Here is a 14,902-nt window from a genome sequence, read left to right as displayed (position 1 = left end):
ATTTTTAGGCTCTATAATGACTGCCTAATATATATATGTGTGTTAATTTATATTGATGCATGTTTTGAAGGATAGTTGTTGGATATATATAGTGTCGTTTTATTAACTATGCTATTTGGAGGATTGTATGCACCAGTATGGGACGGTGACATACTGGGTATGGACTAGTTCAAACATTGTGTTCTACCTAACTTGGATTGAGTTATGGATTAATCACAAAGGTTAAGTCCATCACCTATATGTGTCATATCAATTGTGAATTGAATGATCCACTATAGTTTTAGGATGGATTTGTTATACATATATCAGACCACTACACAGATGGATGGTATTTTGTATTAGGAGGAGTACGGACTTTATATATATATATTATATGGTGCCGTGGTATGAGCTTGAGTCTTATGACCATGGTTAGGGCGCGTATATCGCCTAGGATGGATAACTGGACATAGGTGTTATTCCCTGGTAGGTCTAGATACTCATACCCACCTTAGAGTGCGTATTCGCATGTTGCCTTCTATTCAGGCTGAGATAGACCTACTGGACTAGCGAACATCCTATAGTATGTACTATATACTTATATGGACTACTCTAGATATTATTGAGTCTTCCTAGGATGTATCTGCATATCAGATTACTGTTTAGATTGTAGTAGATCAGGACTTGCATGTGGGCCTGACCCACTTCTTTATTTTTTAGGTGTTCGTCAGTTCCAGGGTTAGAGCTTGGACATGCAAAGCAGATACAGATATTCATTCCTTCGACTGTGTAGGAATCTTCTTTATGTTAGCTTTAGACTTTATTACTATTATTTCAGTTTCGGTTTGAGAATCTTTAATAAGGGGTCTAATGGATGGATTCCCAAGCTGTAAACCTATGGAGTTTGGATTTAACAGATTTCAATAATTATATTATTTTAAGGATTTTCAATTAGCATTCTTACAGCTTATTATTTTTATTTCTTATTTTATCTTGTATTCTGTGTTCGGTTACATATTAATTGTTTGATATCCCTCGGGTTTGGACCTGGGCCTGATCAACCCGTGTCTCGGATCCGAGAGGTATCACACCTAATCCTTGGCCGAATTCCATATTCCTCTCTCTCGGTTTTCTCTCAACCTCTCTGCCTTTATAAAGTGGCGTGAATAGGGTTTTTAAAACCCTTGGCAGACTAAGGCTTATATATATATATATAGCTAATATATAACCTACTCCTATCATAACCCTAAGTCTCCAATTCTTTCCTTAACAGCTATTAAAAGAAAAGGAAAAACAATAAAACATAAATACATATTTATAAGTCTGCCAACATACGTGAATAGAGAGATATATATATAATACTGACTATATTATTAATATATTATTATTAATAATTTACAATTAATAATACTAATAATAATAAACTATCCTTATATATTATATATATATATCCATATATATATATATATACACACACACTAATATCCATGAGTAATTATCCATATCCATCAAACCTCCTATTCAAGTAGTCCATGTGACCTGGTCCATTACTACTATCCAAATTCATCTCTTTTTAAAATGTAAAATACAACAAACATTTAAATATATAATCTAACAATTAATTACAATTAATAACACATCATTTGAGCACATAATTTAATTAAACAAATAAAAAAAATTAACACATAGACAAATAGTCAATAACTCAAGTAACACTTATGCTACGTTTGGTGTGCAGGAATGGAATGCACATTCTAACCATTCCTTTATTTGGTATGCTACTTAAAGATGGAATGGCCATTCCATTGGAATGAAAATTCATTCCTGGGAATGAAAATCCATTCCACAACTAAATACATGGAATGACCATTCCATTTCCAAGTAATTTATTTTAAAAAATCGACTTCTCAAAACACCCTCATATTCTAAGTCTAAAAACCACCATTACCTTCCACCACAATCATTTCCGCCTTTTACCACCACCACCACTACTACTACCACTGCCTTCCAACATCACCGACTTTCACCATCGCCTACCACTTTCCACCACCGCCACCGCCACCGCCATCGCCACCGCTACCGCCACCTTTTGCCGCAACCACCGCCATCGCCTTTCACCACCGCTACTGCCACCACCTTCTACCACCACCACTTCCATTGCCTTTCACCACCTTCCACCACCGGTGCCACCATCGCCTTTCACCACTGCTATCACCTTCCACCACCACCACTGCTACCGCTTTTCACTACCACCACCACCTTCAACCACCGCCACACCATAGCCCTACACCACCACCGCCGCCTTCCACCACCACCATCGCTACCGCCACCTTTCACCACCATCGCCACTGCCGTTGCCTTCAACAACCACCAACGTCGCCGCTATCTCCTTCCACCACCACCATCGCCTTCTACCACCTTCCATCACCACCACCACCACCTTCTTCCACCACCGCCACGGCCACCACCTTCCACCACCGCCACCACCGCCACCACCGTCTTCCACCACCACAATAGTTACACTACTATCTCCTTCTACCACAACCACCACACTACTGCCACCGCCTTCCACCAACGCCACTGCCACCTTCCACCACCACTGTTACCACCAATTTCCACCATTGCCACCACCGCCGCCTTCCAACACCACCACCTACATTACTACCGCTTTCCACCATCTACCACCGCCACTGCCACCATTTATTTTTAAAAAATTATTAGAGAATATCATTTTGTTAATTTAATTTAATTTATTTGTTACTAAGAGGGATATTTTGGAGAATTCAATTAGAAATTTATTCCATTCTAAATTTTAAATTGGTCCAACCAAACACTAGAATGATTATTATCATTCAATTCCTACACATTTCATATTTACAACCAAACAATAGAATGAGAATGACCATTCCATTTCTTCCCATTCTCATTCCATTCCCACTTACATTCCGTTCCATTCCTGCACACCAAACGTAGCATTAAATCAATTAAACACATAAGCAATTAGCCAAATAAATAATTAAATAATTAAAAATGTAATTAAAACAAATAAATAAATACCGATACTATCCTTTTAAAATTAGGGGTATTACAGATAGCTATCCCTCATTTCTAATCTTTCCAAAAATAAGAAGATAGGGAGAGAAATTATCGTGTTTAAGTAATATTTTCATAATCCCGAAAGTCGCCTTAACAATTTAAAAAAGAAAATTATTATTTCACTCATATCAATTCTATTTAAAATGATATGATAATAATTTGGTTGTTATCATTTCATTTCTTTTCTCCCCTCTATAATATCCAAACAAGAATATTATTAATTTTTTTTATTTTCTCTTCTATCTATCCAAACATAAATAGAGATTATTGATATCCTTTCTTTTTATAACTAATACTATAATTTCTTTTCTTTTCTCTCCTATGTTTCCTAACAAAGCCTTAGGGCTTTATGCAGACTAAAATTCCCAAGGCACCGTGTAAAGTGTCCACACTGATGAGGTAAAGTTTGGGCTTTTATTTGCTAGGTTGATCTCAAAGAATTATTTGCACTCAAAGTGAGTCGAACCTTAAACCTAATACTTCATAAGACGCCACACTTGAAAGAGGCTAAAGAGTAATATTTTCTTGAAATACTTGAGGTACTAATTGTCTAGATCATAAAAACATAAGATGATAGTCAATTAAAGACAATCTGGATGACAATTACTTGAGGTTGAGGACATTTGAAAATTTTAAAAATAGAAAAGATTACAGGAGTCATCCTAAAATTCAGGATGGAATTTGAGGTAGATTTCCTCATCGCGAGTTTCAAGTATATTTTTGTTCACCACCACCACACGCAAAAATTAAGTTGATTTATAATAGTATAAATTAATGAAAGCTTACAATAAAATACGGACTTACTGCAAAATTGTGAATAAAAAAAAAAAAGAATGAAACACTGAATTGACAGAAAAAGATGGAAACCAGGGTTAAAGGAAAAAAAAAAAACTCTCTTAATGTATATTCAGTGATAGGGAAAAATAAACATAATCTACCTTGACCTGACGATAGAGGCAACTAAGTGTTGACTAGCCGCCAGACCTCTTCGACTTTCGAACGATAATATTTCCATCGGATAAGAATTAGAATATTTCATTATCAAGGATAATGAAATATGACGTGGTTCAACAGGGTAATGATAACCTTGGCACAATTTGAGGAAGTCAAAGGAGTAAATCATATCCCCGACAAATCTGGCAATAAACAGATCTTCTCTGATCTCGCACAAGCAAATGATAAGGGAAACCTCAACTATCGACATCGGCGGAACCAATTTGATTCTAATTGACAGCCATAAATAGGGCACCAATCCATTGAAGAAGATACGGGAAAAAAACCTCTAAACAGAAATTATATAATTATTATGTGATACGATTACAAGTACTAACTTGATCATCGGAGGGTCCTCGGCTGGCACCCCACCGGTGCCATTCAAGGTGATGTCCTTTTATTTTGTAGGCAAACGTCGTCGTTCTGAGTCGCGAGAATTTTCGCATTAACAGCTAGCGCCGTCTGTGGGAACGATTAGTTCTCTGAAGAAATAATAATCCTGACGCGACTTGGTTCGAATGGCAAGACGAAAGTTTTCGATCATGGAAATCATCCCAAAGTCATCAGTTGACAACGGGTTTCCATGTTTTTATATAAAGACGGGTCTCTACATTATGATTACCCGTCCATCATATTGGGGGCAAAACGGTGGGTTGCGTGATGCCACCCAGTGTACGATGACAATAATCAAAATTTGGCACGTCGACCCTAGCAGTCCAATGTGATGTTTTCCATCTAGCGATGCTTGGTCCCCTCACTACTGAGGTTTGGTCGTCTAAGACCAAACTCTATCTCATATCTGGCAGAAGCCAACTACCAAGGCCTGATCGTTAAAGACTAAGGCCTGGTCTTTCTGCGCCTACATAAATGAGTAGGTCTCTACCCATCAAGAAGATCACTACCAACAAGGAGGTCTTTACTACTAGTAAAGCCTCTACCACTGAGGATGTCTCTAGCAACAGAGTCTCATTACTCCGTCCGTTCATGCAATCAGGGTGGCCTTCTACACCCAAGAATGTATCGAGGCCTTTAAGTCCAAAGAGGTCCAATGTCCCTCAAGATCCCATGTCCAATGAGGTCTGTTTTCCCAAGGAGGTTCCTAAGTTAAAGGCATTCATTGGACCCAATGAGGTACTGGCCACCAGATTATCATCTATCAGCCGTTGGGTACCACGCCCCCATCCACCAAGCATCAAGCCAATCGCTGGACACCAAGCCTCCACTTACCAGACGACAGTCGTCACCTCTCTTCCCTTGCAGGAATTGCCTATCGCCATCAAATTATGCAGAATTTTGGATTGATAATCGATTATAAGTTAATTTTCAGTAATCATTTCTAACACAATCTAATATTTCTAGACAACTGTAAATTGTTGCAGCACCGGACACCTCGTCCGCTGTATAAACGTATATAGAATGAGTCATCACCCAAGATCCCACCATCAGGGGCAGAATAGTGGATCACATGATATCAATCGTCGATCTACATATGATGACAAGGTTTAGAAGATTGACGTATCAACATTGGTACATCGAGTTAGTCGGGTTTCTAGTCTCTTTCTTTTAGCGACCCCTCAAGGGCACTAGTCGTTCAAGACCAATGTCTGATCCTCCCAAACCATAACCTGATAAATCTCTACACACCGGGAAGGACTCTAAGTCCAGTGAAGTTTCTACAATCAATGAGTCCACCATGTCCAAGGTGGTCCCATGATGTTTTTAACCATCAAACACCAATGATGGTCTTTTCTACCAGGAACCAAGCTTAGTCACATGCACTTCAAATTTGACGGGTCACTACCACCATAGCCACAAAGCAAGGCAGGCATAAAGGATAAGTCCACGAAAGTGAAAAACTTTGACTCATTTATTAAAGGGCAAGCATATAAAGCTTGGACAAAACATCCCCTTATTAAAGGGGTGAGCTAGGTGAAGCTCGTAAAAAATAACCCTTTATTAAAAGGGCGGGTTGAGTGAAGCTCGAAATTATTGTTTCATTTATCAATAGGGCATGCTGAGTGAAGCTTGAACATATTACAAACCCCTTACCAAAGGAGTAAGAACGACTACTTCCCTTATTAAAAGGTTGAGACATCAATGGTCAAACAGATCTAAATACGACTCTAGAAAAAGAAAATAGTTCCAACACCAAAAGTTAGATCATAAGGGTACAACCATTGGTTATCATAAATCAAGGCTTAGTTATCCGAAACCAAGGCCTAGTCAACCAATATTAAGAATTGATTACCCAAAGTCTAGAAAGGCTCGGTCATCCAAGATCAGTGCCTGGTCACCCCAAGTCTGGTCATCAGAGACCAAAACGAGGGCCTAACTGACAAAAGTATGGTCATCAGAGATCAGGACTTAACTTACAAAGGTCGGGTCAAAAAACAATCCTCCTCACAAGTTCCTGAGAAGTTCATCTTCAAAGGGACGATGTTTATTGATCGGTAATTTATTGTTTTAAATGGAGGGTAGCTCCCTCACGTGTTATACCTATGTTGTAATTAATGCTTTACAAAAAAGCTAACAAAAAACCTAAATCCCTTACTAAAGGGACGAACTGAGTGAAGCTCGTAAAACCTAATTCCCTTACTAAAGGGACGACCTGAATGAAACTCGTAAAACATAATTCCCTTACTAAAGAGACGAGCTGAGTGAAACTCGTAAAACCGACTTCCCTTACTAAAGGGACGAGCTGAGTGAAACTTGTAAAATTTAATTTTCTTATTAAAGGTGTGACGAGCTGAGTGAAACTCATAAAATTTATTCCCTTGCTAAAGGGATGGGCTGACTGAAACCCATAAAGTTTACAACTAGTATATTGGATTTTCAAAAGAAAAATTCAATTTTACATCACTAAGAGTTTTTTGATCATGGGTTTGAATCCATGCCATTCCGAAACAAAACCTTAATTTGGTATCTAGGTTAATTCCATCATTGGGAATAATACCTAAGGGAAGATTACCCAATGGACCATTACCCAAGGGAACATTACCTAAGGAAAGAATACCTAATGGGAATATTACCTAGGACAAAAAAAAAAAAAAAAAAAAAAATTACTGTTCAAGTGAACAGTACCCGCAGGCACTATTCCCAAGGGAACATTGCCAAGGGCTAAACAAGCAAGCTTGGGAATGGGGGGCAACTGATAAGGAAAAATAAACCTAACCTACCTTGACCTAACGATAGAGGCAACTAAATGTTGACCAGTTGTCAGACCTCTTCGACTTTTGAACGATGATATTTCCATTGGATAAGAAGAATAATATTTCATAATTAAGGATAATGAAAGATGACATGGTTCAACATGGTAAGAATAACCTTGGCACAATTAGAGGAAGTCAAAGGAGTAAATCATATCCCCGACAAATCTGGCAACAAACAGATCTCCTATGATCTCACACAAGCGGATAATAAGGGAGACCTCAACTATCGACATCGGCGGAACCAATTTGATTCTAATCGACAGCCATAAATAGGGCACCAAGCCATTAAAGAAAGTACGGGAAAAAACCCCTAAACAGAAATTACATAATTATTATGTAATATGATTACAAGTATTAACTTGATTGTCGGAGGGTTCTCGGCTAGCACCCCACCGGTGCCATTCGAGGCGACATCCCTTTGTTTTGCAGGTAAACGCCGTCATTCCGAGTCGCCAGGATTTTCGCATCAACATTCAACATAGTACTTTTACTCTTATTTAAAAAGTGTGCAAAAAATATCCATATTTTTTTTCACATTATAAGGAAACTCTTTTCAATAAAAAATAAAAAAATAAAAAATAAAAAAAAACTGACATAAATTAGTGTTTTAATACCCATTTTGTCCTTTTACTCTTCTAAAAATATCCAAAGGGATATATATGCTACTAATATCATAGTAGATGGGTGTTATATGCACATGAAATGCATTTTTATTTTATTTTTTGAAATTATTGAATTCTTTATAATTGTTACCTTTAGAATTACTGAATTCTGATTCTTTACAAAATTATTGCACATGAAATGCAACAATTAATTATTTATTTATTCCGGGTATGAAATTGTCGAAAAATTTGTATGATATATGTTTTTAAATTCAATCTCATTTGAAATTCTTTTTTAGTTCAATATAAAGAATCCTAACTCAAATACAAAAATCGTGCCAAAATAATATATATATATATATATATATATATATATATATATATATATATATATATATTGAGGGTATAAAAAAAATTATTTATTATTGTATTTCATGTGCAATAATTTTAGTAAAGAATCAGAATTCAATAATAATAAAGGTAACAATTATAATGAATTAAATAATTCAATATATATATATATATATATATATATATATATTGCATTTCATGTGTACATAACACCCCTCTATCATGAGATTAGTAGCATATTACCCCCTTGGGGGTTGCTTGTACAAAGTCATTTTCAGTCATTTTACAAAATAATCTTTTTTTTTTTTAATTATTTATAATAGGTTTTAGTGCAAAAAAATCCCTCGCTATATAAAAAATGTGCTAAAAAACCCCTATTAGAAAAAAAAAAAATGCATATAACTTCCCATATTATCCAATTTTGAGCAAATTGCCCCCTATCGAGATTTGTTGAAAAATAGCCATTTGTGATGTAATTTTTTTGTAATGAAAATCCCAAAGTACCCTTTTTGTGTAACAAGAATCCCCCTACCAATTTTGTATATTTGAACACTTAATGTGCTTGTTTGTATGTATTTCAAGGCCTATCCAAGGAAATCTTTCTCTCAAATATTTTTTCTCTCCCAAATGTCTCTTTGTTTTTTTTTTTTTTTTATCAACCCGAGGTGTCAAATATCTCTATGTTGCCGTTTAGCAATATGTTAATAAATGGACATGTCAGCTTTAACTACCAAATTCAATATGGTGGGGGTAGATACTCACTTACTAAATCATATATGGTAATTTGATTACCATCCATGATTTGATAATTAAAATAGGATGTGTCCATTTATTATTGGTCCACATAAGTAGTGAGTATGTTATAAATCCTCACTAGTGACGACCTAAGTATTGTCCAATTTTATTTATTATTTTTTGTATGATACTATATATTTCATTTAGTTTGCGAAGTGAGATTCTAGGCATCCGTACTCATTTTTTATTTTTAAAAATATTATTTATTTCAATATATATGTATAGAAAATTAGAAACATAATCTTTCCTTCAAATATTCTTTTCTAATTCTATTACTTCTATATATTTTCCTTCCATTTCTAGAATTATCCTTCAATAAGAAAATATAATATATCTCTAAAAAAATTTCTCTGTAAAATTTCTCTCTACCATTGATGGTATCTCTCTGTAACATAGAGCACCCAAAATCACCAAAGCCGAAGAAATTTCATAATATCAGCAAAGAGCACAATCCGGGAAGACGTTGCTTTAAAAAATCAGCAATCTAATTCCAACCTCTTCAAAAAGATCAAAAGAAAAAATTAAGAACCAGTTACAAATTTTCAGTATAAATAGATTATAGATAGAAATTAATCATAAAAATGGATATATGAAAAATAGAGAAAAAAATTAGATATAAAATTACTTGTATTTAGAGGAGGCCACGTCAAAAAAAATCAATTCTATGACTATTTTCATTTATGTGCACTTATTTATTTTTTGTCTGCAAATTTTTACACTTATATATTCTTTCTTCAAATTTTAACTGATGCAAAAATACAACATGCCATTCCTAAATCCATGTGAATTCCAATTAAATTTGAATAAACACCAGTAACTAGTTAAACATGTTTCATTCTCTTATAAGTAGTTGGGTTTACAAAAGATAAGGCTGTGGAGCAGGTCCACGGGCAGTACAAGGTAATATAGGAAGATTGTTTGTCTTGAGATTGAAGAGAGATATAAAGAGAGAGACTATGCGTGAATATATATATATATATACATAGAGAGAGAGAGAGAGAGAGAGGGAGAGAGAGAGAATTGTCATATTGTGACTTTAAAGATAATTTTGATATTTTGCCTTTTGTCTTATTAATTTTTTTTTTTTTTTTTTTTTTGAAAAAGTAAAGTTAATTTAGTAATTTTACTGTCAAAATTATAATTTATCCTTATTTGTACAAATTAAAAAAGTAGGGATTTTTTTTTTAATAGGGAGGTAATTGCACATTTTATATATATTATGAGGGATTTTTTTGCACTTAATCCTTTATAAAATGTTAAAGTAAGGACATTTTAGTCTAAGTTTTCTGCCCTTGATCATATATATATATATATATATATATATATATATATATATATATATATATATATATTAGATTATTGAGAATGATGTAAATCTACATTATCTGTCATTATAAGAAATGAAAAAGAATTCTCTCGTTTTTGCTAGGTATTAACATGCATTTTCTTCTGCTGAAGATATTAATGGCAGCATCAAGAATGCAAAACTATCCAATGATCAAGTGACCAGAAAATTAAATGATTTCCATGTATAACATCAAACAGCTTCTCTATATTAGATTTCAAATATTAATACGATACAAAAAACAGAAGGAAAAAAATATATATTTAAAAGGATGTTATGCTTGTCATTTCATGAAAAAGTCGGGTGTTTTCTACATAAAGGTCACTATAAACTATGGACTGAATGCCTTTGGATCCATGGAGTTATCCTTTGTTCTTTTCATCAGACACAACTCATTTTCATAAGCTACATAGACAATTTACAGAGAGATCCAGATCAGAGTTCAAAGCTTCATCTGTTGCGGTAGAGCTCCAAGTTTCCATATCCACCTGAATAAGTGTCATATACAAAGGGCAAGAAAATGAGACTGTCCATGTTTAAATATATTTGTGTAAGATAATAGATCTTCATCCAGTGTTCCATATTTAATTTATGTATTCAAAATAATTAAATGACTTATGGCCAATTGTTGGTGTCCATTTGATCCCCCTACAGTTACAGTGAAAATACAATGCAACTTAAAAGAGTGCCCTTCCCTATCAACCTAGTGCACGAGGCTCCCATCATTGTGGGGTCTGGGAATCACACACCGGCTCCTACTTTACGGAAAACAAAATAAGCCTGCACGCTATTGAATGGCTCTCCCATGCCCCTGAAATTCACCAGTTCACAGCTCTTTCCTTTCCCATATTCCACACACCATTGCCTATTAAGTTTCCACTAGGACCCCAATTTCCTTTCAAAGTTGTTTGGGAGCAACTTGTTTTTTTCCTCATCAACTGGGAATGGGAAAAATAAAGATTACAGAAATATGATTCCAAAGCAGATAATCTAATATACCTTCTTTTTCTTTTCTTTTTGGTCCTTAAGTAGATTGCTATGGTGAGAAGCCCTCATCTTCTGAACTTGATTCATTCATCCGTAGATTCTTTATTGCTGGGAATAGTTGTTGGCGAACATCTTGTAAAGGAGAATGAGGAACTCCTTGAGAAGGTGATGCCGTTAAACTTGAACCCTCCTTCCTGGGATTCCTCGGTCGCATGGTTAATGAATTTCTTACTTGTTGACATGCTTTATCAACCATTACCAAGAAATCCCGAACAACCACAAACAAACGCAACCCTTCATCCTTTCCTGCATTCCCATGGAAATAATCCACTGTATTCTTCACCTGAACCATTATACTCTTTTCTTCCTCAAGCAACCTTGCGATCTCAACTTCTGCATGTTCCACAAAACTAGCCAAAGTATCATGGAACTTGCTTTCTTCTTCTATACTTTTCATTTCAGTGTTAAGAAACTCTCTACATTGGGATAGCGAGTGATCAAGTTTGGCCACTGTTGATGTTAGGATATCACCATCTATGAATGCAGCCTTTCTTACATTCCCAAGCTCATTGCTTAAATCTGAAACGACCTGAAGACCAAGGCTGCGATAATACTCTTCTGTTTCTTCAATAGAATCTTCAACAAGGTCTTCTGATTTTAGGCTGGAGCCGCTGGACATGCTCTTGCTCTCACTTGCTTTATGTGCAGCTCGTATGCCTTCAGATCGGATGATCTCCTGAACAACGAAGTGTAGAAGTGTGGTCTTCCCATCTGTTCCTTTTACATCGGACAGTTTCAAAAGTGTGTCAAGCTTGAATGCTTGTGCATCACCGCGGAAGGTACCGTCATTCATACGGTTGCCGGTTTTGAGAACTGCTTCTAAAAGTTTCAGGAACAGTCTGCTGTTTTTGAGCTCTTTGCAAGCTACCTGAAATTAAGATGGGGCATCATAATTATATGACAGAAACATATGGCTGGTGTTTGTGTAAGTGATAATAAGATACTAGATGCAATTCATCCATGCTTCCGACTTCCATGGAAAATCATCTACGAAGGTGTAATCGGGTCTCCAACTTTTGCTCATAGATGGGCTACTCAACCAGTAACATTCTCAGAAACGAAATGTTCAATTCTTTACACCTAAATATTACCATTAAACATTGGGAATGACTGGCTGTGGTGCAGAAACTTGATATTAATGTCATGTCAGTGACAACTTGAAGAAGTGGGGAAACAGACAGAGAGTACTTCAACAATACACTAAATTAGACAGAAGAGGAACTCATTATTCATATTATTCAGTAATGAAATACATTTATAGATAGAATATCTCACCTCTAAAATTTCAAAGGACTCCTTAATGGAAGAGACTTCCCCCTGAAGAAAACTCATGAAGCATAATGACTCGAGTCGTTTGAAGGCAAACGGGATTTCAACCATTGCTTTAAGGAACCGCTCAGCAGGCCCAAGGTCAGAAAGATCCCCACTAAATAACCTAAGCTTTAGTTCTTCTTCTGTTGTTGGTGCCATCTTCAACAAGGTTTGAGAAAGCTCTGCAGGAAGCTCATTACCTGATTAAATGAACAAAGAATAAGTGGTTAATGCACACCCAAGAAATAAAAGGATGCACAAAAAGTTCAAATTATGACTACAGGTAATGAACTGGTTGCACATTGACACTGACAAATGCTCAGTAACTTAAATTACATGGTAGTCTATTATTTTTTAATTAATAGTCTATAAGAAAGTTTGAAAAAAGTCACCTAAATGTACTCATTACGTCAGTCCATTTTATATTTCATTAACAACTCAGGTCACTAAAGAATCAATACACATGGGCAAATAATAATTATCAGTATTAATGTCATTCTTTGGCCAATAAGAACTAAAATAGCGACCATGGAAGCCATAAATGAGAGAAATAAGTAGATTGTTTCTTTGTTATAAATGAAGGGCACAGGGGTATCTTGTCAGAACCTTCAATTTGCAAGACTATTGACTGCAAATTTATTTTTTCACGACAGAATTAGTGATGATCAGATTTTTTTTAAAAAAAAACAATCCTGACTTCACACACACACACCCCAAAAAAATATAAAGGATTCACTAAACCAGTCATCTTCCCATACCCACTGTATTTAAGAAAAAGTCCAACTCTTGATGTATACATTTCCTATTTTTTGAGGGAATCCAAGATAATGATGACTATTACTTGTTTACTAACAGAATCAGAGTATAGTAAATTACCATATAAGCAACAATATATATTATTAGCTACAAGGACAGTTCTTTATTTAAATTCGACAGCTGCACTTGAATCAGTTTAGGAGTCCCTTAAACTGCCGGAAAAACCCTTCTCCCCTTGAAACAAGAAGCAAAAGACACACACACACACGCACAAAAGAAAACAAAACAAAAAAAGAATGGTGGCTCGGGTAAACACAGCCCGTCATCGAATCAAAACTCTTCCTTCATGCTCAATTAAAGAGGAAGAAGAAGATCATTTTTTACATGCTAATCAAATGATATTCTTCAATGTTGATTTCACATCATATAGGAGAGAGAGACAGACAGACAGACAGACAGACCTTCCTTGAGGGCATCCAAGACTTCTTCTGTTGTCACATTTAATGCTTTTAGAACAATTGCTAAATTTTGTGATTTCTTAGCATCAATAATCTGAATATATTGCTTGGTAGTTCCCAAGGATGACAATTTTCTCCTCTGCTCATTTTTGTTTTTATCTGCAGCGGCATAACCAAATAAAGTTTCCATCATCTCCTCATTGAACCTGCAAAACAAAATATAAAACTTCAGCAAATTCCTTGACAAATCAATGAACAAATTTTCTGAAAAATTGAAGAAAACAATTTTGTTCACAATGAACAAAATTGGAGATTGAAGTGACAATAAACTATTCTATGTAAAATTGAAGAAAACAATGAACAAATTTTAAAGCCTTACTGGAATGATCCGGCTTTGATATCATGCCAAACCATTGAGTGATCAGGGTTGGCAGGAACCTTGTCCCAGAATAATGGCTTTAACTTTGCTTTTGGAGCATCAGATTCACTGGATAGGTCATGTCCCTCGTCTGAAGAAGAATCTTTGCTATGTGGTCCAAGAGGTGAAGGTTTAGTCGAATTACCCGATTTTGGTGGAATAGGCGGAGCACGAACAACTTTTGGAGGTGGTGGAGGGCGAGGAGCAGGAGGTTTAGGTGGTGGAGGTGGAGGAGGTTTAAGTGCAGGGATATTTCCAGATGCCTCTTGAGAAGCTTCCAATGATTGAGATTCAGCCATGCCGTTTGAATTAACAAAGGATGAAGTCTTAAAATCTTTGTTACTAGAATTTCCCACACTAAGAGAACCTGAAATATTAAATTAAAAAGTCACCAAAAGTCGTAAAATTGAAGCTTTCAATTACAGAACTTAATCCTTATAAATAAATAAATAAATACCAGAAATATTGCTCAAGTTCAGAAGAGGTTTCTCAGCTCTTTGTCCATCTGTGGGGTCCTTTTTTTTGTTTTTATTTTTACAACA

At 35.5% G+C, this 14,902-nt stretch overlaps 1 protein-coding gene across 1 annotated transcript; it reads right to left on the bottom strand.

Moving 5' to 3' along the window:
- Positions 1-10,551: 10,551 nt before the first annotated feature.
- Positions 10,552-14,674, bottom strand: LOC132308023 (formin-like protein 5). Its single transcript, XM_059805966.1, has 5 exons — positions 14,322-14,674; positions 13,946-14,148; positions 12,693-12,928; positions 11,370-12,285; positions 10,552-10,858 (listed from the first exon to the last, which is right to left on the bottom strand). The coding sequence occupies exons 1-4, from the start codon at positions 14,657-14,659 to the stop codon at positions 11,407-11,409; spliced, it is 1,656 nt and encodes a 551-aa protein (XP_059661949.1). The 5' UTR covers positions 14,660-14,674; the 3' UTR covers positions 10,552-10,858; positions 11,370-11,406.
- Positions 14,675-14,902: the final 228 nt, after the last annotated feature.

This window comes from Cornus florida, unplaced genomic scaffold, assembly GCF_030987335.1.
Source record: "Cornus florida cultivar Cherokee Brave unplaced genomic scaffold, ASM3098733v1 CherokeeBrave_3.0.0_Hap2_Chr05, whole genome shotgun sequence".
Lineage (NCBI taxonomy): Eukaryota > Viridiplantae > Streptophyta > Magnoliopsida > Cornales > Cornaceae > Cornus > Cornus florida.
Note: the sequence above shows the minus strand (reverse complement) of the source record. Positions and strands in the feature narration are given on the sequence as shown.

What these genes read in the sequence shown, in the direction of transcription:
- LOC132308023 (XM_059805966.1), bottom strand. Translation starts at nt 14,659, where the DNA reads ATGGCTGAATCTCAATCATTGGAAGCTTCTCAAGAGGCATCTGGAAAT. An exon ending in ATCAAAGCCGGATCATTCCA is followed by an intron (nt 14,149 to 14,321) that starts GTAAGGCTTTAA and finishes TTTGTTTTGCAG; the next exon opens with GTTCAATGAGGAGATGATGG. An exon ending in AGTCCTTTGAAATTTTAGAG is followed by an intron (nt 12,286 to 12,692) that starts GTGAGATATTCT and finishes TCTTAATTTCAG; the next exon opens with GTAGCTTGCAAAGAGCTCAA.